The sequence below is a fragment of the Anabas testudineus genome, chromosome 14, assembly GCF_900324465.2.
Source record: "Anabas testudineus chromosome 14, fAnaTes1.2, whole genome shotgun sequence".
NCBI classification, from domain to species: Eukaryota; Metazoa; Chordata; class Actinopteri; order Anabantiformes; family Anabantidae; genus Anabas; species Anabas testudineus.
In genome coordinates, this window is record NC_046623.1 from 18,658,655 (window position 1) to 18,684,841 (window position 26,187).

The window sequence follows — 26,187 nt, forward strand, 5'->3', positions numbered from 1 at the left end:
ACACATGATTGTTGTTCTGGTTTTATCATTCGATGTGACCTCTAGAGCTCAATCACCTTCACCTCATTGTCTTTTTGTTGTTGTTGTTATACTAATAATAAAAAACTGGACTGGAATTTCCATTTATTTAGTTTATTTTGATCCATTTAAATTAAATGAAATTGGGCTTAACCAATTCCCGACTCTCAGCACCCCGAGTGTTTTAATGTCCCCCAAGGACTCTGTAGAAATACAGAGTTATCCGGGTAAATAGTGGCACCTGGCTCCTAAACCTTCAAATTCATTATAGCAACAATCATTACATCCAATTGTATCCGTCACAAAGTGCTGTTTGTCCATATGTGATTATTTTCATGATATTTGGTGTCCTGTCATCCAGAACAAAATTACAAGAGGTAAATATCATCTATTCCTCCCTGTCAGCAAACAGCACCTTTATGAAGAAGAAAGAAAACATACTTCTAATTAACCTAATTAGTATGGAAGACTACAGGCTTAACTTCAATGTAAGATGGAAAATAGAACTGTAACTCTTGTGTTACCAAATTCAGGCAAAATGCAGTTTCAGTGTTTGAGGTGCCAACCAGCAGTTTGTCCATTCAGGGCCGCTGTAGAAAGGGATGGTATTTACATATTTATGATCATCAGCGTCCATTTCTGCTAATATGTCCCTGTAAAACCTACAAGCCGCACCTTTAAACAAACTAATAATATAACATTGTTGATGTAATTTAATCAGTACAGTTCTACCTTGACTATAGTTGCTGGCTAATACCAAACAGCCTCACCAGAAGTTTATGTTTTTAATTCCTTTAAAATTACTATGCAGAGAAAGACACAGGGGACCAAACAGAATCTATCACAGCCGGAGGTACAGAATGTAATTCAGCATTGTTAAACCTGCTGTCTGTATGATATCAGCATTCAGAGCAGCCTTACTGAAGGCTAATGGTCAGACAGACAAGACAAAAACAGAGGCCAAGAGGTTTAATTACATATTCCTCGAAGCCAAGTGTCAGGCAGAGGCTGAGTCATGCATAATGAATCATGTTGAGCTACAGGCCAAATGAAAAATTTTGAAATATTTTTCATTCTGTGGAGTAAAGAAACTTGAGCTGGAAAACTATGAGTTGTAGTTTTTTTTAGACAAATTAAAGCCCTGGGTTGGAAGCTGGGTTGTGGTTATCGACATATATCATTAACTGTACACACAAGGAACTACAGGCAACACGCATGGTGTGGAAACAAAAAAATGCTTCTTCAGAACATTTTAGGTCAATTTCCTGCAAAAGATATGTTTGTCACCATTGACGTGCACTAAAACAATTAAGACGTGCACTAAAACTCACCCTGGCCAAGCTCACCCCACCAGGAACTTTGTAAGGGACGTACTTCCTGTAGATGTGTCCTACCCTGGAGCAAGGGATGTCCTCCATCCGCCCACCACACATCCATACCTGCAGAGACACAGACAGTCAGATGAAGTCAGTCTTGTATCTAAAGATTATAGAGTAAGAGTGTTTTCTCTTACTTGTTAGTGGCTTGTTATTTTGCAGAGGTGTCCATTTCATCTTATTCTGAACACTTCTCTCTTGTTATGTACTAATATCTGGTTCTCCTGAATGTGTTTAATTAATGGTTTTTGTTACTCTCTCCAATGGGAGAAGAACAAAGACAAACCTCTGTGCTCCCTGTGATCCTCCTGGGTCATGATGCACTTGGACTCCCTACTGTACCTTGTGCTTCACTCTGCAGACTGCTCTGACGCTCTGTATGACTGTTGGCCTTTCTTTGCAAGGAAATAATTGTACAAAAGACAGATCTGTCGTTGGGGTTTGTTTCAGCTCTCACCATAGTCGGTTTAGCATTTTTCCAAAACACAGTATGACACAGGAAAATGTGAAAATGTCAGATTCATGTATTGACAGATTGATATCAGACCAGAAGATGAAAGATTAAAAATACAGATATTAAAGCTCTTCTGTGAAAAAGGCGATTTTCAAAACTCCATAAAATTACTCAAAAGTATGTGTGTCTAGATGGCACAGAGACCCGAGGGAGTAAATGACATCAAAGAGAAGACAAGTCAATCATGCTTAGCTAAATGACAAAGACTGAAATTGGATTTGTGATGCTACTTAAGGAAAGCAGAGCCACCTTTCAAGTCTACAGGGTGAGAGTGTTTGAATTCTCAGGATGAAATATTACTTCCACCTTATCCAAAAAGCCAGAGGTCAAAAGGTCAGACAGTTTAAAAAGGTTAATTATTTCCCCCTATCCTGTCAGCGGAGCATTTTACCAAACCATGCTGTTTTTTAACTTGGTTTTCTACAGTCACCAGAAAATCTAACTGCATATAACAAATTGAAACTTAAGTTGTGTAATCACTATTTTTAATTAACAATCATTAAAAAAATGTATTTTCAGTTCAAACAAGCTAATGTGTTTTATTTTAATTTGAAAAAGGACATTGTCAGTCTGAAAAAGTAAGAGCACTGTCAAAACAGAAGAAGCAGTTGAAAATTACAGAAATATAAACACCACATGATCTGCAGATAATGAGCCTCATGCAAACCTACTGGTGTGCTCCTTTAAAACAAATCATGTCTTCTAACACATTATATCCAAGAAATCAAACAAAAACAAATTGATGCTGGAGATTTGTGCACATGATATAATCGCAGCCATGCTGGGATGTTCAAGCTTTCTTTGACCTCTCCTTCTACCTCACAGCATACCGTCCTCCACATCCTCCCAAACCTTGAAGTCTACTCCCACTCCTGCTGCGACGAGAATCTCTCAACTTTAGTCTGAAAAACTTTTTTATACAATGTGAAACAAATTTTACTCCAACTTCCAACACTTTGGAACTCAGTGTCTCAGTCAATAAAGAGGGAAACGTTGCTCTTTCCCTGACTGCTGTACATTTGAGTTGGACTTTGTAATTTTGGTTGGTTGTTGGAATCATTTGCCTTCCTGATTCTCCAGACTGGACATCAGCTGGCTGCTATTTCAATTCAATTACTCCCTGTCAAGTCTGTTGCACCACTCCAGCTTGGACAAACAGAATCGAGGGGGTGGGGGGGCAGATTGAATCTACGTTTCCCCACATATCACCGCAGGGAAGGTCCAACCCGCTGCAGCAATTCCTTCCATCCTCTTCCTCCTCGCACTGAAACACTTGAGCTTAATAACAGAGGAGCTGAGCTGCACAAAGGATCAAGAGCTTGAGTTCAGAGCCAGGCAGATAACACTGAAAGTCTTATCACTCACCTTTGGCACACGACCTCTACAAGCTGTACAGAGCATTGCTCTGGATGGTTTTTCTATTTCCAGCTTTTCAGAAATGCTACAAAATACAAAAATATCCAACAGTGCTGATACACCAACACTAACAATGATGGCATCATCACATACACAGAGCGGCACCCTAATATGTAAAACGTCTTGCAAATGAGATCTACTGTTTCCTTTATGGGGTTTGAGAGACAAAGAGAATCCTATTTAAAGGTGCAGTAAAATTTAGTGGCATGTAGCAGTTGCAGATTAGAACCATCTAAAACATCATTTTTACATCATCATTGTGTACGACCACATCAAGTAGCATCATGGCTGTATTATAAGAACTGGACCAGACCGAAACAAGAAATATGTACTGAGGTAACTGTGAGACAAAGGAGCTAGCATACAGGCTTGATCAGCTGCTTGATGTTTAAAAAGATCATCTCTAAACTGCAATCCAAACCAAGAACGCCCAGCAGCTATTTGCTTCTCAACTTAAAACGCTGATGAAAAGTCAAGTGTCTGATTAAACAGGGTTTTTAGTATATATATATATATGTAAAAAATGTACTTTACCATTAGAAGTAACTGGATGTAGACTAATGGGAAAAAATGGCACATTTATCAATTTCAAACAAAATCTACAACAGATTCTGTGTGCACAAAGTAATGGGGTCTGAATATTTTCTGAGGCTGCGGTATATTGAATTGCTGTTATGCAGTATTAGTAGCAGCATCATTGGCAGCAGAAGGTAAAACAATTTCAGCAGTAAATTTAATTTGGGCATTCAATCTTTATAAACAACTAAGCTGCTGCACTGGAAATATGACTATATGGAACGTCTGCAGAAGAATCACACAGCAGCATATGTCCAATCAAATCAAACTACCCAGCAGTGGCCTTTTGTGCTTAATTGAGTGAGACGACAAAAGTCCTTACTCATTCAAAGCAGAATTCAATTATTGTGACGGGCAGCGATGTCTGTCCAGAGCTCAGTGACAGAGGCAGCAGAGAGGAGCGGGAGAGTAGTTTTGAACAAGCTGGCCAATTTGCACACACTTATGGCTACGCTATAGAATAATTCATGCAGAACCACCAGACAAAAGCAAAACTTAATGTGGAATTCTGAGTATGATTAATGTGGAGAGTCTCTGAAGCAACAGACTGCTTGGCTCAAATCTCTGAAACAAGGGTTGAAACTATAATTAGGAATGTCTCATTTGCTCAGCATGGCTTTTAGCTATTTACTTAAAGAGCTGGGGTAAACAAAACATTAGGAGACACATATTAAAAGCAAATCAATGTCAAGATCTGAAATGCCTTTTTTTAGATGCGTCTGAGCTCATGATCAGTAAATGCCTGTTATCTAGAAGGAGCTCTGAAGGAAATCTGAACAGAGATCGTGTTCAGAGACACATTAAAATGCTGCTGGTCCCAATATTTGATACAAATAAATCTGTTTAGTATGAAGAGACCTTCAACAGCAACATCAAAGCCTTTGAAAATGGCCGGGTATTAACTGATAGTGGCTGTAATCAAGTCACAATCAGCATCGTTCTCCAAAAATACAGATCTTGGTGAATAAATCATCCGTTTGACATTAAAGCACTTGTCTTAGACCTGGTGCATGTTGTTCAGCTCTCTATATATTCTCATAAACAGCCGTTTCTCCACCTGGAAGAAAATCTTTATCGGCAGGTTTACAAATAGGTCAGATTTCCTATATCTGAGAAAAACAGCGACAGAAAATTTACCACAACAATGGCGACAAGTGGTGATGAAAACACGGGTATACAGGTAGTTATGAGATGGTTTACAGAAATAACACCTCTCCTATTGCTGCATTTCTTCAAACTATAATTTAGGCGCTCACAGCAACTACTACTTTTAGCTTGTGTCACTTGAAAATGATGGATCAGGATGAATACGTCTGGCCAGAGAAAAATAAGCTCCTCGCTAAAAGTGTAAATGGCACAAAGAAGAAAAACGGAGACAAAGAAGAGAGAAGCAGCAGATTTGAGTCTTGTTTATAACAACTTTGGGTTAAATCTCGTTTCTGTGTAACACATGGTTACTTCTGTTTAGATATAAAACATATTTCACAGTATGCAGTTCAGCACATACATGACCAGTCATGGTGACTGGCTTCACAGAAAACATGCAATGACCCAAAACACCGACACAGGTCATAGTGACACTGTTTATTATTTCCCACACTACACTACTGTGCTGTCTGTGTATGGAGCTGTTTTCTTATTTTACCTTGAAGGAGATCTCGTATTGTTCTCCTCCCCAGATCTCCAGACCCGTGTCATATCCTCCCAGCTCCCAGAACCACTTCCTGTCCACAGCAAACAGTCCACCTGCCATCACAGGTGACCTGGAAGACACGGTCATGCACAGTTACAGACAAAAAATGACAGGACTCAGGAATCAAACACACATCTGAACACCGAGGTCACCTAGGCCTAGGAAAGAAACCCAACAAACCCCCTTGAAACGCACTAGGTGACAGTGAAGAGAGAAAAGTCCATTTAAGTGGAATAAACTTCCAGCAGACCCAGACTCAGAGTGGGGGGGCATCTGCCTCGACCTGGTGGTGGGGGTAACAAGAGCAAACAATAACATGCAAACAGAAAAGAAGATGATCGGGGAGATTGGCCAGCAATCTTCCAGTAATATCCATATACTGTGCATACTCACACTGCTACATATACTGTACTTACATGTATATATTTTATTTATTACTGTGCTGTTTGTACTATCAGGTTTCATAGTCTATTTATCTCGGACTGTGCCAGTTTAGTCTTTCGTCTCCTTTGGTCAGACTGTCTTTCTGACAGTGTTTAAGCTGTTGTAAAAATGCAATGTCCCCATTGTGGGACTAATAAAGGTTTTCTTATCTTATCTTATCTTATCTTAACTTCCAGTGGTCACCAGCCAGTAGGACCTGGACATCAAATGTCCTGCCCTGATGAGGACCTGGACATCAAATGTCCTGCCCTGATGAGGACCTGGACATCAAATGTCCTGCCCTGATGAAGACCTGGACATCAAATGTCCTGCCCTGATGAGGACCTGGACATCAAATGTCCTGCCCTGATGAAGACCTGGACATCAAATGTCCTGCCCTGATGAGGACCTGGACATCAAATGTCCTGCCCTGATGAGGACCTGGACATCAAATGTCCTGCCCTGATGAGGACCTGGACATCAAATGTCCTGCCCTGATGAGGACCTGGACATCAAATGTCCTGCCCTGATGAGGACCTGGACATCAAATGTCCTGCCCTGATGAGGACCTGGACATCAAATGTCCTGCCCTGATGAAGACCTGGACATCAAATGTCCTGCCCTGATGAGTACCTGGACATCAAATGTCCTGCCCTGATGAGGACCTGGACATCAAATGTCCTGCCCTGATGAGGACCTGGACATCAAATGTCCTGCCCTGATGAGGACCTGGACATGAGGACAGAATGCACGAGGAGCTCATGTGTTTGAGAGAAAACAGGGTTTGAGTAAAAAGTCCCTGCATTCCTCCAACACAGTTTGAGGACAGACGTTAAACTCTTTGCACTTAGTAAATGAAGAGATCAGACAGAATAAGAGATGTTGGTGTCAGCAGCACGTTAGCGGAGCAACAGTTCAGTCTTTCATCTGTGTCTATGTAGAAGCATTCATGCATAGACACAGAGTTAAGGGTCACAATAAACGTCAATTCACATCAAGTGAGAGATAATGTGTTTCTATGCCCCATGTGCACAAAAACTTACCATTGTGAAGATGTTACAAACATAATAACAGATTTTTTTTAATGGTTTAGAAAATTCTTCACATCAGATGCTGTTTCTAGTTCAAGGTGTTTTTTGTACCTCGAGTGTCTACTGGACAAAAATGGCTGATTTGTCTCTTAATTCATCCACAGTGTTGACAGACAGGTTATCAGAAAAGAATTAGTTTGACAGATGCACACGAGGTAAACAACTAAATAAAAACATCTGTGTTTATGAATCACTGTTCGTCATAGTAGGAAGTAGTCACCACAGCTATAGATGCTCCTTTTTGTTGTGGACTGTAAATATTGATGGTGACTGCACAGTGAAGCAGAGTGATGTGATAAAAATACAGTAATGACAGAGAAAACACTTTATTCACATTTATTCTTGTTGTCCTCTGATTCAATATTCCTGTAAGACATCTGTGATGTTTCTCCACAGGGGACGAATCCCAAAGACTTTTATTTATTTACTTTGTTTTATTTTGATCTGATTCTTGTTTTTCTCCAACCATAAGGAGAATAAATGATTGGAAGCAATAAAGTTCACAGCGTATTTGTTAACTTATAGTTTCACAGCAGTTTTTGTTGGATTAAACAAACTGATAACATCTTCATGTATAATGTTTTTTGGTAGATTTCTCACATTAACTGTGGTGTCACACATATTAGCTCTGGAAACTCGTGCTTTATCTGAGTCCAGAATGATTTCAAATATCAGACCAAGCCTTTAATTCTTCAGAGAATTAGCAGATCTCACATTGCTTTGACATTTTACAAACCCTGGGTGCTTACATCTGAACCGGTGAATCAAATAGACCTGTTTTTGACCACTGACGATTAAATCAAGATCAATGAAGCTCTGCTTTTCTGTTCATAGGCTCCAATGTGACTCAGACCCAAACTTCCTGAGAATTGGGGATTTGCCTGCATGTGTTTAGCAACCCAGTGACACTCGGCACAGTGCAAAACCAATTAACCCACCGAACCACTGTGAATTCTGACTGGTATGACAAGCTCTGCTGTGCCAAGCTGCATAATGGTCCTCAGCTCAGAGTGCAGTAGGAGATCCTCTCGGAGAGGAACTGAATGAAATGTACCGAGCAGCTTCTCATCAGGACGCCAGCGTCAACTGGTAAAAAACACAGGAGGAGCAGGAGAAAGAGAAAACCTTTATCTGCAGAACAGTTTGTTTACTGAATAAATCCAAGCTACTGTACACCCTGTTGTGTCATTACTCTGAACCACATCCTAAGAGAAGGTCATGTAGGAACAGTACCCTTAATTATCAGCGGTGCTTCTTTTACCCTCTCATGTCTCCTTGTATTTCCTGTATTTCACTACTTTATTCTAACTGAAAGTCCAAACCAGATCCAGACACATTTAGGAGTTCAAAATGTTTCAATCTAAGTTTATAGACCTGTCGGAGTCTAGGTCTGTTGAAGATACACGTCCCTGACCTCTGATGAGGGAGGTCAACTTTAAATTTAAATAAACTCCAGCTATGATTATGATTTTATAGAAAATCACAAGATGGATTTTGTCCCAACATATTTTCCATGTAGCTGAGGTGGAAAACAAGCAGGGCAGGGGGCGTAAAGACCAGGTTTAGGAAACACCAGGCTATATTTTATATTTTTATATTTTAGTTTTATTAAAACATGTTGAATCTCAAACAGAAAAATGTATTGCTATCGTCACAAAAACTGTCTGTTGTGCTGCAAGATGGTAAAAAAAGCCTGATTGATTGATTGTTATTATAAAACTGAATCCAGCTGCAGCTGTTTTCTACAGAAACATTATTTTTAGTTGCAGTTTACTGAAACTTACATTTGAGGAGACTGGGTTGTCTGGGTAACTGGAGGTCACAGCGGAAACTTTAATAAACCCAGACACTGCTTTCTCTAGCTACAGCTGCTCTTTGTTCAAAAAGAAAGGAAAGAACGACAGCAACACAAGTACAAAGGATCTAAAGATTAATAAATGAGCAGCACAATAAACAGTGATGTTATAAATGACGATGGTCAAAAGTTGGATGTGATGATGCAAGTTTCTAATCCAGCTTTTCTTATGTTTACTATGTGAACCCCGCCCAACAATTTCCTTCATGAAGAATTAAGAGGAGTCTTTCTGTGACAATACAGCAGACTGCGTTTCTCTGCTCTAATGCTCTGTGAATATACTGTGTGTGTCTGTGATTGTTGCATTTGTAATAAAGTGCAGATTTAAAACTGTAGGACACTGTGGTTCAGGCTTGACAAAACGGGTCTGACTGAGAGGAGACGCAGACACAAGCACGAACGCACCCACCCCAACTCTTTAAATATGTTTTTCACACTGACTGCCTTGACTCGCTTGACTGGGTAACAGTGTGTGCTGGTGGAGGAGAAATTAAGATAACACTAAGCCACGCACAAACGCACACATGCACTCACACACACTTCCTGAAATAGCTCTAAATGAAATAAAGTGAACAGACTTTCATCAGTAGACAAAGGAACAACAACAGTGACTGCAGGGGACAGAGGAATAGTGTGTGTGTGTGTGTGTGTGTTTGATTTCACAAAGACTAGTGATTGCCAACTGCTGTATGGTCACTGGAGTGTGTGAGCTTAGCAAAGACAGCACAGACAGCGTGGTGTGTGGGCACTGATTTGCCGGGTGGAGATGGTTAGCTCTTGTTCACCAGAGGGAAAAACACAAACACACACTCCACCTCTCTATAGTTGTATGGTATGAAACACACTGGCTGTGGGTTAGACACACTGAAATCCCACAACCCAGATGAAACTAGTGAACATGAGGTTTACTCAACCACAACAAGTTCAAGTCCAATTTAGCAGGAAAACAACCAGAGGCATATTTAGCTTGACTCTAAAAACATGGTTTACTTTTAGTTTTGCTTCTTGAATCACTGTGTTTCACAAAATCGTAGATTTTAAAGCAATCAGTGTTTTGCAACTGTAAATTGTGAAACGGGGAAAATCTACACCATCTCCCATCCCTAAAAGCCTCACATCACAAATGACCTACACTATACTATGTCCATGAATGCAGCAGCAGCTGACCTTGTGCTATGGGATGTCTTGGAAAGCTCACACACAAAGTTGAGTGATGGGTCCTCTTACAATAAGAAATATCATCTGTTATATGTTGGATGAAATTAGGGAGCTGCTGTTAATTTGTGGGGGACTCCATCACATGAGAAGTGAAATGTTAGCATTGATTCTGAGAAATGGGAGCGCCACACAAGACTGGGTTTGTGTTACGGTTTCTGCTTTGGTTTCAGAACTGTTACCCTCCTGACCATTAGAATAATTTAATACTTTAATACAATCAACAGCCTCAGTGTAATTAGATTTGGTTCTGTTGTTTTATTTATCTTTTAGTTACAACGAGCTCCATATTACTTTGGCAGCTGTGTAAATGTGCTACAGTAATATGTATGCAAATGAGAATTGCTGAAACCAGCTGCACTACAATACATACTTTGACTTTTAGCATAATTCTGTCTATAATGGGTGCTGTCATTTTGTAGAATTCACACTTTTTATTTTCATTAAATCTTAAACAATGCATTTAAACAATATCCAACATTGTATGTAGATTGTTTTATATGAAGAGTTTCATCTGTACTGTATATTTGACATGACAGTATAAATGAATGATTATACATTTATACATTACATACACATAACAATATACATTTTATACTGTATATATATATATATAAAATGGGACAGTTCTTTTTTCTTGCATCACCTTAGTTGAACTCTCAATGATTTGTCTTCATTTTCTGACCATTTTGGGGTTTTACTTTTTCCATAAACTCCATAATAACTCGCTGAAGGTGCATCTGACTCCAGCAGTAACAATTCTCTTCCTCTTTCTGTGAAACACTGGCCCTCTATTCAAACACACCTGTGCTCATTTAAAATGCTAATGTGCTGACCCGAAGTCACCGCCAACACCGCTGCTCCTGTGTTGCCTGGCAACTACTTTGTTTAGCTGCTGTTTGATGAAAGATTGGTATTTAAGGTATTTAACTTATTCTAAGTACAATCTAAATTCTATATCATATGTTTTAACAATAAACTGTGTCGATTTAATCAATGGCATTTTGAAACTCATGCAGTGACGCGATCTTCACGCAGTTTGTAGTGAGTGGTCTCAACAAACTATTAGGTTAACAGTATTTGATCTGTCCAGTATCGAATCCTCATAATCAAACATGAAAAATTCCCAATCGCTTTGTATTTTATAGCAAATGTTGCATGCTGATACTGGCATTTCACTTACACATTCAACGTACAGTCTCACAGAGCTGCTAACGTCATAGCGTCTTGTTTTGTTTCAGCGACATTACTGTTATATAAACTATATATACTAGACACAAACAGACATACACAGATTCTGGGGTGGCTGTCTGGTAATATCTGGGCCCAATGTAAACTCTCTTTTGATTACCTATTCAAGCTCACTGCGAGCTACAAAATCGACCGGAACAAATATGTCAAGATAAATTTCAGAGACATTTATGTTAAAAGAAAAGTAAAGAGAGAACTGTGACTCTGAATGGATCTAATTACATTTTGATCTTACATTTTATTTTTTCAGAAGCTAATCACATTGGAAATTGCACTTAAACAGTACTGCTGCAGATGTCTGGCAGCGTGCAGCTCCACTGAATTATTATTGACCAGCATTGACTGAACTGACCTCAACAGTTCAGTGTGTGTATATACATACACGTGTGTGTGTGTGTAATCATATAATCCAGTGGACCATAAATACCCCAACTCAAAAGTTAGATTTAATTAGAAATGCTCAAGTTCATATTCTCCATTTCAGTCTTTTGACCTTGAGGAGAGAGACCGAGTTGAAGCCCGAGCTTATTGCTAAATGAAACACTGAGGCCTGAAGGAGGGAGGAGGGGGAAAGGAAAAGAATGAGAGAGGTGATGGTATTGACAAGAGACGGTGACAGAGGCATGAGAACAGGGATAAAATCATATTCCCACACACACACACACACACACACACACACACACACACACACACACACACACACCTCTAAGATGGATTTGCCGTCCCACCGTGCCTCATTCTTCGCTCCGACAATGTCAGTCAGAATGAAAATGAAAATCTTTGCAACGCAAATTGGATTTGCACTGATGAAGGTCATTTCATTGGGCAAGAAGAGCAGACTAATTCACGAAATGAGGATTGATTCTGATTGTTCTTCTGCTCATTTCTTCTTCTTTAGCCTCTTATCTTCCTGCACCACAGCAGCCCCGTCTGACGATACCTACTGTTATTTCCCAAGACATCCAAATAGTCTTTGACATACGAACATAGAGAAATGTTTGTCTAACTAATCCCTCAAGGCCCAAATGCTGTGCCTGGCATCACAAGAATTATTTGACCTTAGGAACAGTCTGTCTCTGGGTTACTTTATAGTGAAGCAATTCATCATTTAGTCCAAACACAACGCCAATCACAATTTGCCCAGTTAAGGCGACAAACTAAAAAAGCCAATTCTGTTTAACTAACGCCAAACACAACGATAAAAACAGGAAGAATATTAAAACCCTTACACGGAAGCAAATATTCAGCATTTTACTTGATAAACAACTATTATTTCTGTGTGTCCACGAATTGTTCAGAACTAGAAGCTGTTTCTCACAAACAGCCGTTAATGTTTTGTTTAATCTTTTTTCATTAATTGTTTCCCGGAGCGTTCACATTCTCAAAATTAAAAGTTTTCCTGTTTAGCTTTGTTTGGAATCCTTGATGTGAACAGGTTGATAATCCTGATCCTGAATAATCTCCCAGCCTTCATAAGAATTTAAAACAACACAATATTACTAAGCTGCTGATTTACACAGGTTTAATATTTTTATGAAATGACCTTTGTGTTTAGGGAAACTAAAATACGAAGTTTGTGGTGGATCTTTTATGTTTTACATCAGCTGAAGTTTCCTGAAGTTCAAAGTTAATCATTTAGATTAAAATGATTAAAATAATAAAAAGTGGATCTATCTTAAACTGCCTTAAGGAAGAAAGAAACCTGTTATTACTGACCTGCTACACAGAGATCATTAAAACGGACAAACAAGCTTCCTGTTCTTCTGTTTGCACTGAAATAAAGGTCCAGCACTTCCATCCATTTTGGAATGAAAAGCCTAGTTCCAACAAACGGGATTCATTTTCAGACCCAGATCTACCAGCTTAATATAATTCAGTTAAATTTGATTCTTGTTGGTAAAATGTTTGCTCATTTAGAAATTTGATGCCAGCAACATGTTTTAAAAAAGTCGGAACTGCAGCAACAAGAAGCTGGAAAAACTGAGTAATGATAAGAGAAAACACCTGGTTGGACATCTCACAGTTCATTAGGTTAATTGGCCACAGGTCAGTGTCACTGGGTATAAACAGGGCATCAGAGAGAGTCTGAGTCTAAGATGCCTTTAAACATAGGGTAGAGGTGGCTGCATAGGCAAAGAGCAAAAACTAATTATAAATGAGGGTGGAAAGCATTTGGTGATTTAATCATTTATAGTTTAGTTTATAGATGAAGTGCAGAAACCAACAGTAATGGATTCGATGCCACGTATTCATGATACAGTAAAGTCATTCTAACACAACTCTCCAACAAATGTCAAATGTGTCAAAAAGAACTACACTCACTCAAAAGGTTCACTTGGGTCGTCCTTTTGCAGCTCTGCAGGGATGGGGATCCGTTTGTAGTACATTTCCCAGTCAAACGCACCTCGCATCGCGTCCCCCGCCTGCGTCTCGTACCCAAAGTTGTCGTGGTCGATGACGTCGATCATCGGACAAACGATAGTCTTCCTGTTCTGTGAGATTCGGTCTGAGAGACAGAGGCAGACGGTTCACATTAACTGGTTATGTCAAGTAGTAGTTCCCAAACCTTTTTGACCTCCAGGTTTTAAATTGGGTTAGATTTCTAATTCTGAACTAGAGCAACATTTAGATGTAACCTGGACGTACACACTGGTTTATTATATAGATGTTAGAGCCGTATGTATATGCGTCTCGGCTTGCTGTAACTGTAATCCACTTCACACACAGCTTTAAACAGGCACTGCCTTGTTACCCACATTTAGATGAACGGGTTCCAGTAACTGATGGACATGAACTGTCAAAAAGGAGCAGATTTAATGGGGGATATGATGGGTTTTTAGTTTTTGAGTTAGGTGGTTTAAAAAATGCAGATAAACACATTAGCAGCATACTGTATGAGCACTTGACCCAACAAAGCATCAAGGTGAGCTATGAGTACATTATACTAACTATACTGACAGACCTAAGGGTAAAGTTCAGGTAAAGGGTCGAGGTTAGAAAAAGGATTGGATTCATGTTAAGGGTGTTAATGTATGACCCTGACTGGTTGTGTGTGTGATCCTCACCCAGCAGTGGAGGGAGCCAGTTAATGTTGGCCTCACAGTGAGAGTCCAGGAAGGTGATGACTTCTCCTTTAGCAGCGGCGGCTCCCAGCAGCCGAGTCCTGATCAGCCCTTCTCTCTTCTTGGTCCTCAGGATGCGGACCTTCGGTAACCGCACCATGTACTCCTCTAGCGCCACCTTTAGGTGCTCTGTAGAGGGAAAAATACAAAGACAACAGATTTTAGAATAATATAAAGTGGTACCAACACTACCGGGGGGGGGCACACTGGGTTCAAATGTCTTATCACAGCTTTAGTTCCTAAAGGAAAGAGCACTGCTTCATAAAGATCTCTGTAGAATTTCAAACCCACAAACTCTTACAAATCAGAAGGAAACTGAACCTGACATCAACATCAGACATCTGTCTCTGCCTCATGCTCCACACTCAAATGTCCTGTTCAGGCCGCTGCATCATAATACACTCACTCACTACACACTGCAGATTTAACTTATTATCCTGCACTGATTTTCTTTTTTTCTTTAAAAAATAATCCCCTATAATGGAAAAATCCAACCATGAGGAATGAAAGGGGAATTACATCAGTTCCTTCTAATGTGTGTAGTCCCTACGCTTTGACAAAAACAGGAGTCTGCTCAGTTTACATCTGTTGGTTTATTCAAAAGGCCAGCAGAAGCACAAGACAAGAGTTCACACTGGAGCTGACTGAAGTCTCTCACAAGCTGTGGTGACACAATAAATCAACAGAGAAGACAACATCAGCCAAATGTGTTAAAACGGCCAATTCTGCATACTGGGACGTGAAACGAGATCCAGAAAGAGTGCAAACTAAAAACCGAAAGAAAGCATCAATCAATCAAACTGCTACACGTTCCCATTTTTCTCCAATCTTTCCATAGAGCTGCCGTCGACATAAATCAATCCTGTGCTAAATGGAGCCTGTAAATCTATCTGCTCAAACGTCAAGTCAGCTCTGACTGGTCAATTTAAAAGAGCTGGACTCCGATGTTTCATTTGCTGTCTGTCTGCTGCCACCGTGTCCCCACAGCTGGAACAATGTCAGCTATCACAAATAAATCACCACTCTTTGTCCAGTTGGTTTTAAAGCCATAACTTCTGACTGTTTTACCACTCCAAACCTTTTTAGGAATGAATTATCACTGTGATAGAAACATAATTCATGGTGACAATATAAAACCTTTCAGCGTTGGAAAAGGTCAGCAGACTACAATACTGCATTTTCTTTTTATTCTTATGACACTTAAAAGCACAAGTCCAGCAGAGACGTTCACATTAAAGAAACGGAAATGTCTTATTTCGATTACGGCTTCTACGTTTTCTTTTCACCGTTTGTGGCTTGTTGCTTCTTGATTGAATCATCCTGTTGAGTCCCCTTCTTCTGAAATTGGTGCCATCAGCCGTTCGTCATGACAAACAACTTCTAGTGGTGGAAATCTGCATTAATCCTGTTGCTTTTCTCAAAAATCTGTCTTGGATACATTTAAAGGCATCTGTCTAATACCATCCATCATCATTTCAACCCTCAGCGTCTTGCTGGAATTCCTTTGTATTAAATGCCATCTTGATTTGAGGGAGTCTTCATGAAATACCATATGGCACAAACCGACAGGCCAAAAAGTGGTTCTAGATGTAATGTTGTCCACCTTGAGTACACAGTGAACAGATGCATGAGGAAAAACAAGAGCTCAAAAGCGTGATTCTTAAATGGTCATCTCTGCCAAACGGTTAACGAGAGAGAGAATCACTGAGTCGAGTCTTTCTCCTGGAACAGAAACAGTTTAATTTCCACTACAGCTGTCATCTGCAGTGACTGTGTGGGCTCCGTTTGTGCTTAAGCTCTGTCACTCACGCGAGTTTACTCAAAAAAGAAGTACTGGCATTAGTTTTTTATAACATCCATTTTCTATATGCTGGCTGCATAAATTGAAGGATAAGCTGCTTTAATTTTATTTTTGTATCATCAACAATCCCACCACAGAGACCAGTCAGTGTGATTTACTATGAACACACATGAACGAATCACACAGTTGTATTGGGTGACGTGCTCCAAAACACCGATATTATAATGAATCAACCCTTGCTAAAGATCTCCCTCTCTCCCAACGACTCCCCTTTGTACCACTAAACTCAATATAAATGAAGGAAAGACATTAACCTTAAATAGTACTACAAACTCATTGGAGTACTGTGACAGAGCCTGTGTGCTGAGCAGTGCAGGTGGTGACTGACTGGCACATTTCCCCCTTCAGGGTTTACTGTAGCAGTGTGCATTCACTGCTGAGGTCATTCACAACTAGAAACCCATGTACTCGACTCCACTTGGCTGCTGGTGATACCGTCGCTGCCCTTGACATTTCCCATACATGCCAAACCGCCACCCCACGAATGCCAAATGCGCCACTTGGGGCTCAGCAGATCATGTTTTACTTTTAAGGTAAACACGTAATACTCTAAATATCCAATACATTTACCACACCCAGTATTAATGGGGCGACGTCTCTGAGTCAAAGTTCAACTCCATACAATGTGATTTCTCATGTTTCACAAGCAGCAGCTCTATTTAAACTCGGAAAGTGTTAACCCTAAAACCTAGTTTATAATAATAAAAAAGAAAACCTCTATAGTTAACTAGTTTCAACACAAGAGAAAAATACATTTGCAGAGTACAAGCAGACAGGCCTGACTTTAATAAAATATTACCTTTGTCTTTGGTTCTCATTGATAACAGTTCTTAGAAATGGGCCCCTGTCACTGAGGAACCCCCCACCAACGTGTCTACTAATTGGATTCTAACTATCAGAGGAAAGTCAGCAGCACTTTTAAACCTTCACAGGATAAACTTAAATGTCTGTATCTCTGTTCTTTGCTTCCTGCTTCATGCTTTGTTTCACTTTTGTCTTTCCTCTCTCATTCAGCTTGGCCCTCTCTTTTGATTCTGTTTGGCAGCAGTTGTTTCTTGTGGAGGCATCCTGATCCAAACGGACAGCCGAGATACTGAAGGTAGTAGGCCCAGCCAAAACCAACAAATCTGGAGCCAGCAGGTCCAATCTGTCTCTCACACATTTTCAAACACAAACGTACTATTCGTACTTCTGGACTGATGCTAGTTCTGCTTCAGACTTGGTTTAAGTTTCAAACAAAGAACTTTTGTTTGCTTTTCCATTTTGGAGCGATGTCATGACGTCACTATACAGGAAATATGAAAGAACCAGTCTGGACAGACATGAGTGTAAACTACAACTTCACTGGTTAGTGCAGCTATACAGCATCAACCACCTTAATAACATTCAGACAAACCTGTGCTTGGATGAGAGCAAAGCTGACCAGACATTACTAAGCAAATCAGATCAAGATAGAACAGAGCAGTAATCGACCAGAGTGGACAGTGCCGTCTATTAGAGGTCACACAGGCCTCTGCTGGTTATTTGGGATGCAGCCTGCATGGAGTGGTCTCAAATTAGCCTGTAACACCTGTGAACGTTACTGCCAAAAGATTTGCTGTGAAGCCATTTGATGCATTATTTACCAAACTATAAAAATTAACAGTGAAATGAACCTACAGAGCAATCAGGGTTGGTAAGGGGAAACATAACTGCTGTTAAGGGTCAGAAAATAATGAGATAGATTGACCTAAGTCAGCATTTTTGATATATGATATGCTTGTGTGTAATATAAACTTTTTCCATTCAAGCCTTGGAAGTTGTGACACATTATACAAATTACTGTGATACAGAGTTAATGACTCAAATCACCACATAGGAATGTACATGTACACCAACATGCACATTTACTTACTTTTATTTTTTCAATAATAATTCTGAATAAATAAAGTAAAATAATTTCTAATTTGTCTAATTATTGTTTCTTTTAATGACTGAACAGATAAAGCAGAGATTTGACAATGGAAGAGAGGTTCAGTGTCACCTTAAGGAGGGGTGAGCCTTCACCTTCATCACACAGCGATAAATCAAACCATTAACCATTAGGTGACTGATTCAGGCTAAACTTTTCCCTGTATGTGGTGATTCTTATCTGACCTTCCTAATGACAGCCAGTGAGATTAAACAATGAACATGTGCACTGCTTGTACAGCACATTCAGTGAAGGGGGGGGGGGCGGGAAAGGTTACTGTGTTTTAATTATGAATGGTTAATTTGGCCTGTATAAATTGGAATAAGGGCTCCTCTGGCTTACTGAAAATTGGCGAGGCTATAAATCACACTAATGAGAGCAGGCTGACGTCGGCAAACACACAAGTCATCATTAGAATGTGAAGTCGGGGACACGATGAGGTTTAGACATCATCAATGCCTGGGTCACTTCCACAGACCCCATTTAAAAACAGCCGCACATTCACTGCCCTCCATCTGTTTCTGCTGCAGGAATGCACCGCATCTTCTTCTGAGATATTAATTAGAATTCAGCCATTGTGAGGTAGTAACATCTCATGTATTTGGTCCATCTTCAACATTAATCTGCTGTATGCAACAGTAAACCTGTGGTATTTTCTTACTTGCAGTCCCTTACTTTGGATTTTTCCCTTTTTTTGGGAGAGACGAGGAGATTTTCAATTCAATTAACCTCAAATTACAGTGGATCCAGCATGACATCCAAATCTTGTCTTCCCAAGGTGCTGGATTACTTCCCAGAAGTCTTGGCGCAGCACCAAAGTGCCAAGCTGCTAATTTATTCCTCCAAAATATTTGGCTGCTCATGTGAACTCCATCACACAGCCTCACTTTTTCCGAGTGCCAGGATGCAAACATTTGAAGTTGCTTTTCTGCAACCGTCATTAAAAAAGAAAAGGATTCTGAGGGAGAGCCTGTGATGATATAAGGGGGAGGGGATGATTTTAAAAGCACAAACCCCACCTCTACCTTGATAGCTGCTGAGGCAATAATAAGAGATGTACTACAGATCTGCACTTTGCCATCACATTGCAAAATAACGAATGCAGCATTTTCATGAGCAAGAGGGAAGAAGGGACAAGTCTGTGTGCAAAGCCTTCAAGCACCGTCGCATTCATCCCCAATTACGGCAGTTCTTACTCCCCAGCATGCTGAAAAAGCATCTTTATCTAAAAAAAACCCAAACAGTGCTGTGAAAAGTGTGGGATTCTTTAAACAGACCTAATAAAAGCTGCTCTGCTCTTTGTAAAACTGAAACGGCCTAATGTTACTATAGCAGCATGACTGCTATAAACATCTGACAACAAAACATCCCGGGGCTCTTCAAATTCAAAATGAGGAGACAGCAGCTTCAGGATTTCTTACAGACAGTTGGTTGGTATCGGTGCTGAGAGTAGCCAGTGCACGTTAATATTATATCTATATATATTTCAGATGAGAACAGCTAATGTGACAGCTGTTTGATCAAGTTGCAGATTCTCAGGTTTATTATTTTGTCATTACACACTGTGAGTGAAGGGTTGCTGCTGGTACTGTCAGGTGCAATAGTAAAGTCAGTCCATGGCACCCTGCTGATCACCTGTCACCTGTGATCTCCCTCGCCTCTGCCCGGTGACGCAATGATGAGTCAACTAATCGAAAACGACAGCCGAAGGCCATAAATATCTTCTAGTCTGAATCTGCCATGAGGCCATCGACCTGGCAACAGTTATGATTAAAACAAATGTAATGAAATGTAAAACTATACCTAGTGTAATCTCATGTTTACTGTACATGCATCTAGGATTATGTTATTTACCTGCTAATAATAGAGGGTAACACGACTGAAGGGAAGAATAAAAGATAAAGACAGTGGTATGACGGAGGAAAGAAGAGTCCAAACAGACTTCATAAAGACAGAACAGTAACAGCCACAGAGACAGAGTCACTGTTAGTCACTGTTAACAAGGCAGCACTGATGTTGTGTTCACTCTAAATCTCCAAACCTCATCCTGTCGAGCGGCTCTCGTACTGCTGCTGTCGACTGCTGCAAAAACATCCCCGGTGGGGACTGTTAGTCCTTGAGAGAGTCATTGTCAGAGTCTGAAGCGCAGCCTGTGAGTTCAAGATCTCTGAGACAACGTGGACTGTTGGATAGATTGTTGAAAGAAGAGCAGCAAAAACCTCTTCTTGTGCATTATTGTACTTTTAGGGTTTAAAAATGTGAAATATATATGGAATTAATTCATTCTTTCATTTGTAATTATCAACCTGTAAAAAGAGTCTGTTTATGATGAAAGAGGTTTTTTAGTTATCAGTATAGTATTCTGTAACATTATATAACAGAAACTTTCTAAAGCTTGTACAGTATTTATATAATTATATTAAATGCATGGCATCTTTAACATAGGAAACATTTTAATTCCAGGAAAATAATAAAGTATAGGAAAAAAAATATTCAAAGAAGAAGAGAAAGGACTAAAAGGTCACAGAAAGACAAGACAAGAAAAGAGGATTTGTGTGGGAAGATGGAAGGATTATTTCCACTGATATATTCTACTGACAGTTTATGTGGGAGCAGCTCTGGTTCCCAATTTAATTAGAGTAATTCATATAATAATAATAATAATAATAATAATAATAATACAGGAACTGATTTTAGGGAACTTCTTTCATTCCTTCTACAGTTTAACACAAAGACAAAATCCCAACTTGAACTTTAAAGCAGGGTTAAAAAAAACCTTAAATGAGGCACAAGTTTTGTCTGGGAGGGTTTTAGATATGTTGATGACTCAGTGTAAGTGATAACACATCGTTTATTAAAGACAACTCTCCCTGTACGCCTCTCTCTCTCTCAATCTTCCCCTTTCCGCTAACATGTCTGGACACTTTCAGGTGCTAATGAAGTCAGCCTCCCCTGAGAACAGCTCTCATCTCCAAAGTACACTCCAATTAAAACAGAGGGAAAAAATAAACACTTGCTAAAGCGTGATAACGTGCTCCACTGCTTTTGTGCTGCCTCTCATGTAAAAACACCACCTTTTACCTCCCGGCCCTGCAAACACAGCTTCATTAAAAGGAAACAAAATTAGTTAACAAAAATGAAACCAGAATGTGGCTAAAGACCAAGACAGAGAGGAGCGAAATCAACATAATGCAGTTTAACGGTGTCAAAACGAGGCTCCCTGCTGCAATTAACACAGTGACAAGCACAGAGCATCACTGCAGCCCTCGCTTTGAATGAGAGTGGTTTTAAGGCTGTTCAAGAAAAACCATCAATAGGGTTATAAAAATAAAAACTGAATTATAAGATGGACAGACTATCCATGATTTTTTATCTAATCAGTGAATCGAGAACGGAAATCATTAGTAAACCAATTAGTCCATTCACTGAAAGGTCATTTCTTCAGCTTTTTACTGTTGATTATTTTCTACTTACGTTTTCTATAATAATAATTCAGTTATACATTATACCATGGATGTATGGATTATCAGTAAAACAAACTTTATTATTAACTGAAGAGCAGAATTCAGTTAACAATAAGGTAATAAATACTGACACTTGTCAGTCTGTCAAGAGATAAATTACTTGTTGTGAATCTTTAGATTAATGCACAAGAGCAGCACGTAGCACGTGACAATAATCAATTCTAAAACTGACTGTACTGTGTCCTATGTTGCCTGGAGGGAAATTTGAGGGACAAGACAATCACAGTACATTGTCGAGAAAGTGGAACAACGTCCATGACCTCACGAAGAACACCCTCTGAATTTGTGGAAAATTGTGAATCTGTAGGAATAAATATAAAATCCAATGAATAGGAGGCTCCTCTCCAACTCTCCTAACATCATCAGACATAACGGCTTCCCCATTCAGGAAGCTGGGCACCAGCAGCCGTGCCTGGGCTGTGAGGAGGCTTCGAGACTCTGCTGGTGATGATCACTCATCATGTACGAGCTACTGATTGTGAACGTAGTAGGTGAAAGTAAAGACCTCTGGTAAACGTTGGCCTGTTGTACTTGTTGCTGATGTCAACGTGTTCTTCCAGTTTAACACTGAGTCACTGCAGGTCGCTTGTTTGTGTGCGTCTGTTTCAGTACTGAACTGAGTCTCTAGTCCTTTATTTCAGCAGCTTCACATGCTGAAGCGTGTTCCTGAGCGCCTACACGCTCAGACATGTGGATGACAGATGGTGAGCAGAGAAAGTAGCCTATTAGCTGAACTAACCTTGAAAGTATCGGGGATGTTGGGAAGCAGAGTGAGCCAATACTCCCCTGCAGGGAGAGCGAGAGCTGAACATCTTCCCCGCGCAGGCTGCGGAAATTCAATTACCGCCTAATGAAGAGTGAGCTGACCTCCCCTCACCATCACCATCACCACCACCCCTCCTCCTACCTCTCTCCTTGCCTCTCTCCTCCCTCGTGTCACCCAGCTGAAGCTCATTATGGATTGTAGCTAGGCAGGTTAGCGGGTCTAACTGGTATCACTGGTGTCTCTGGCAGGGTCACTGTGTCTCACTCCTCCATCACGATTACACCACATTCCTCTCCTACTGTTCTCTTTCCGTCTCCTGTGTTTTTATTGAGCTCTAAACCACATAATGAACTGCAATTAAACTTGAAATTACAGTCTTTGTATAGGTGGCAGAACAAGATTTACCTGGGGCTACTCACTAAAGGTGAACTACCTGGAAGATCAGACATGACGTCACAATGAGAGAGGTTTCTAATTTTCAGTTAACTTAAACTCATTAGTTTGTTCATGTATGAATATTTATCCTGTTCCTGTCTCATGAGTGTCTAAAAACCAACAAACCACGGATGAATTGATTTACATGTTTACTTAATATTTCGAAGAAGTGATGAATCTATTTTATTCAACAACATGGCAGAAGAAGCTCACTGTAAATACAGAGCAGATAAACACCCAGTAGAGCTGAGCTCTCTTGGTCATTGTAAATGTGAGAGCTGCATGCTGAGCTTATTTTCTATATGTGCCTGTATGAGACCTTTTGGTTGAGCAACAGTATCATTTGCTGCCTGTGGGGTTGACAGGTGGGTCCTTCACAGCAACACAGCAGGAGGTTGGTTTTATCTGCTGCAAACAACGAATCTCAAATGTTTTCAGCCGTATTTTAAATGTGTGAGTGTTAAAGATGGGAACATATGGATGCACAGAGAAGAAAATACAGATATAAAGAAAAGGCCTGTAACATCAAAAGAGGGGGAAGGGGGAGTTGATTTCATCGTCATGACAGCCATGTTTCCACTTTTTCATTTTTCACTCATCCTGCTGCCAAGAGTTTGGAAAAACGGCTTTTATGCTTACTCAGCCTGTGACGTGTGTGAGATAATCTGATTAAGGTGTTATTCACTTTATACAAATTACTGCTGGAGTGTCGACTGTCAGACTGCAGATTCTGTTCCAGAAACCACTACAACCATCACTGACCTTGTGTGACCTCTCAAACTTCAATGGTATTTCTGCAAATGAATCTCAACACTTTAATCTTCAGATGAAAAGAGAAAAAGCCACTAATGTACGGTGATTAATGACCTGCTTACTACTCATCTACTGGATCTCGGATCTAATTTTTTTTTTTATTAATTCCATTATGAAAGGACCTTTTCCATTTCTATTTCTGGTCACCCTCAGATGTGTCACAGATCTGACTGATAAACTATAAATACTATAAATTCTCTTTTAAAGCAGCTACCTTCTTTAACATCATCTCCCGCCTCCTCCGATCTCTTAATGTTGCTTCATGCGTCTTGTTTCATGTCTCACTGAGTAAATTTATATGGCTTACCTATTCATTATCTGTTTTTTACACTGGATTTTTATTCTTCCTGCCAAAATATGAAACCGTCATTGCAAAACATCTCATACTGTCTCACATTGTTAGCAACAAGTATATAGAACTAATTACAACGTCATCGCTAAACACAACAATGTGAGAACAGAACCAGGATCTTGTCTGATACTTATTCAGTGTTCCCATTTCTATTCATAGTATTCTTCAGTAAGCTGTCAAACTAGAGTCGGTGACAGGTTTCCATAGTGGCTCAGTGGTCCTGCTGAGAGCGACTGACTCTGAATCGTCCACTTTGAATTGTATCACTCCTGTTGTTATAGGGATGATGAAGACAGTATGCAGAGCTGTACTCCATCTCCTAGTCAGCTCAGCAGGCTGGACCTTCTTCGCCATGGTAACAACAATAAACATGGAGTCTCTCTTTTTATGCTTCATCACAACACTGGGTCAGAGAGATTGGAGCAGGTGTACTTCACCCCTGCTGAAGCATAATTGTGGGAGTGATAACAACTGATAACTTCATCTGAAGGTGAAGGGACGCTCCTTAGAACACAGCATGTACTTATACTGAGCTGGCAGATGGTTTGAGAGAGACGTAAAGCTCCGCTGATAACTGACACCTGCCATTTAATGAGGTGATCGAACCGTCAGGCTATAACACCAGCTGACTGAGTTTGACAGCAATGCAAATGTAAGTCAATACACAACAAAAAGAACTTTATACTGTAAGTATGTCGTGTGCATTCTGTAATTACTACATGTTATCAACCATGTGTGCATCCTACAACACTTAGGAATCAACCTCAGACATGCCGCCAGAGCTCATCTGAATATACTGAATGCTTTTATTTTGGGCTCGATGCAACATATCTGAGGATGGAAACCATAGTGACAGCAGGAGACTTTTTCAGTCTTAGCCTGTATCTGGAATCCAGCAGGTGTTACGGCTGCATCACGACATTTTCTACTGAGGCTACAGAGAGAAGGAAAACAGCTATGATGCATTTCTTCCTTTATGATTGCTGAATGTCAGGGAGAGCACTTGTTTTGATTGGGGGACTGACACCGAAGCACATTTACTGTTTCCAACAGTCGTCCACCGAGTAAAGCAGCAGCAGAGATTAGCAGGGAGAGAGCTGAGGTCAACAATATGAAAGCTAGCAGTCACTGAAGCTGGCAGATCACTAAAGTTTTGTTGATCTGATGTCTGTGAGAGATGGAAATCACACCCACATACAGCATAAATGGAAGTCAGAGTGGGTCAGAGAAGAAACAAAACAGGAAGACCTGAGAAGACAATAGGAAAAAAAGAGAAGCTGAGCTGCAGCTTATCGTTTTTCACTTTCCTGTTGAGGTGGGACAAGTTCTACTTCAGAGGAGCCTCAGTGTTGATCAACTCGTGTGCCAGTGAACCTCTTTCAGTTTCTTCTTTTTCAAACTAAACATAAATTAATGCACCACCCTCTTAATCAACTGGTTGGAATTTCTCCCTAACTATTAGGATAATCTACCAGTTTCTGTTTGTGTTAGTCGTTCCCAGCTTTACTGACTTGCTGCATGTAATCTACTGTATGTGCAGATTTACAACTGTGTATATCCACTCGGTCTGAGTATCTGGTTTCTGGCTTGTGTGCATGTTCTGTATGCCTCCTAGGTCTACTCAGCCATTACTGCTTTTTCCTTGTAATTGCTATAATAAGGGAAAATAGTGAAGCCCGACTAAAGCCATTAACTGCAAATGGTGTATAATTTAAATCACTATTAGGTTATTCATTTTATTTTCCCTCACATTTCAATATGTTATGATAATCAACTTGTAAAAACACCTGCCCGGGATTGTGAAGTTGCCTTTTGACTGTTTGAAACCTGCAATGTGAGACAGTGCTGCAGTTGATTTGAAAATGTGCTGCTGTATGACCTTTTCTGTAACATCTTTAACAACATAACCCATTAATTTACTTTTATTTTTCAGCA

The 26,187-nt window shown here is 40.0% G+C and overlaps 1 protein-coding gene across 1 annotated transcript in view; it reads right to left on the reverse strand.

The window, feature by feature from the left end:
* LOC113169595 (polypeptide N-acetylgalactosaminyltransferase 10-like) overlaps window positions 1-26,187 on the reverse strand; it is a 68,352-nt gene that overhangs the window by 10,910 nt on the left and 31,255 nt on the right. The window contains exons 5-8 of the mRNA XM_026371145.2: window positions 14,494-14,679; window positions 13,751-13,934; window positions 5,546-5,663; window positions 1,350-1,457 (exon numbers count right to left, since the gene is read on the reverse strand). Of these exons, the coding sequence (XP_026226930.1) occupies window positions 1,350-1,457; window positions 5,546-5,663; window positions 13,751-13,934; window positions 14,494-14,679 (596 nt within the window). The remainder of the gene's footprint in view (window positions 1-1,349; window positions 1,458-5,545; window positions 5,664-13,750; window positions 13,935-14,493; window positions 14,680-26,187) is intronic.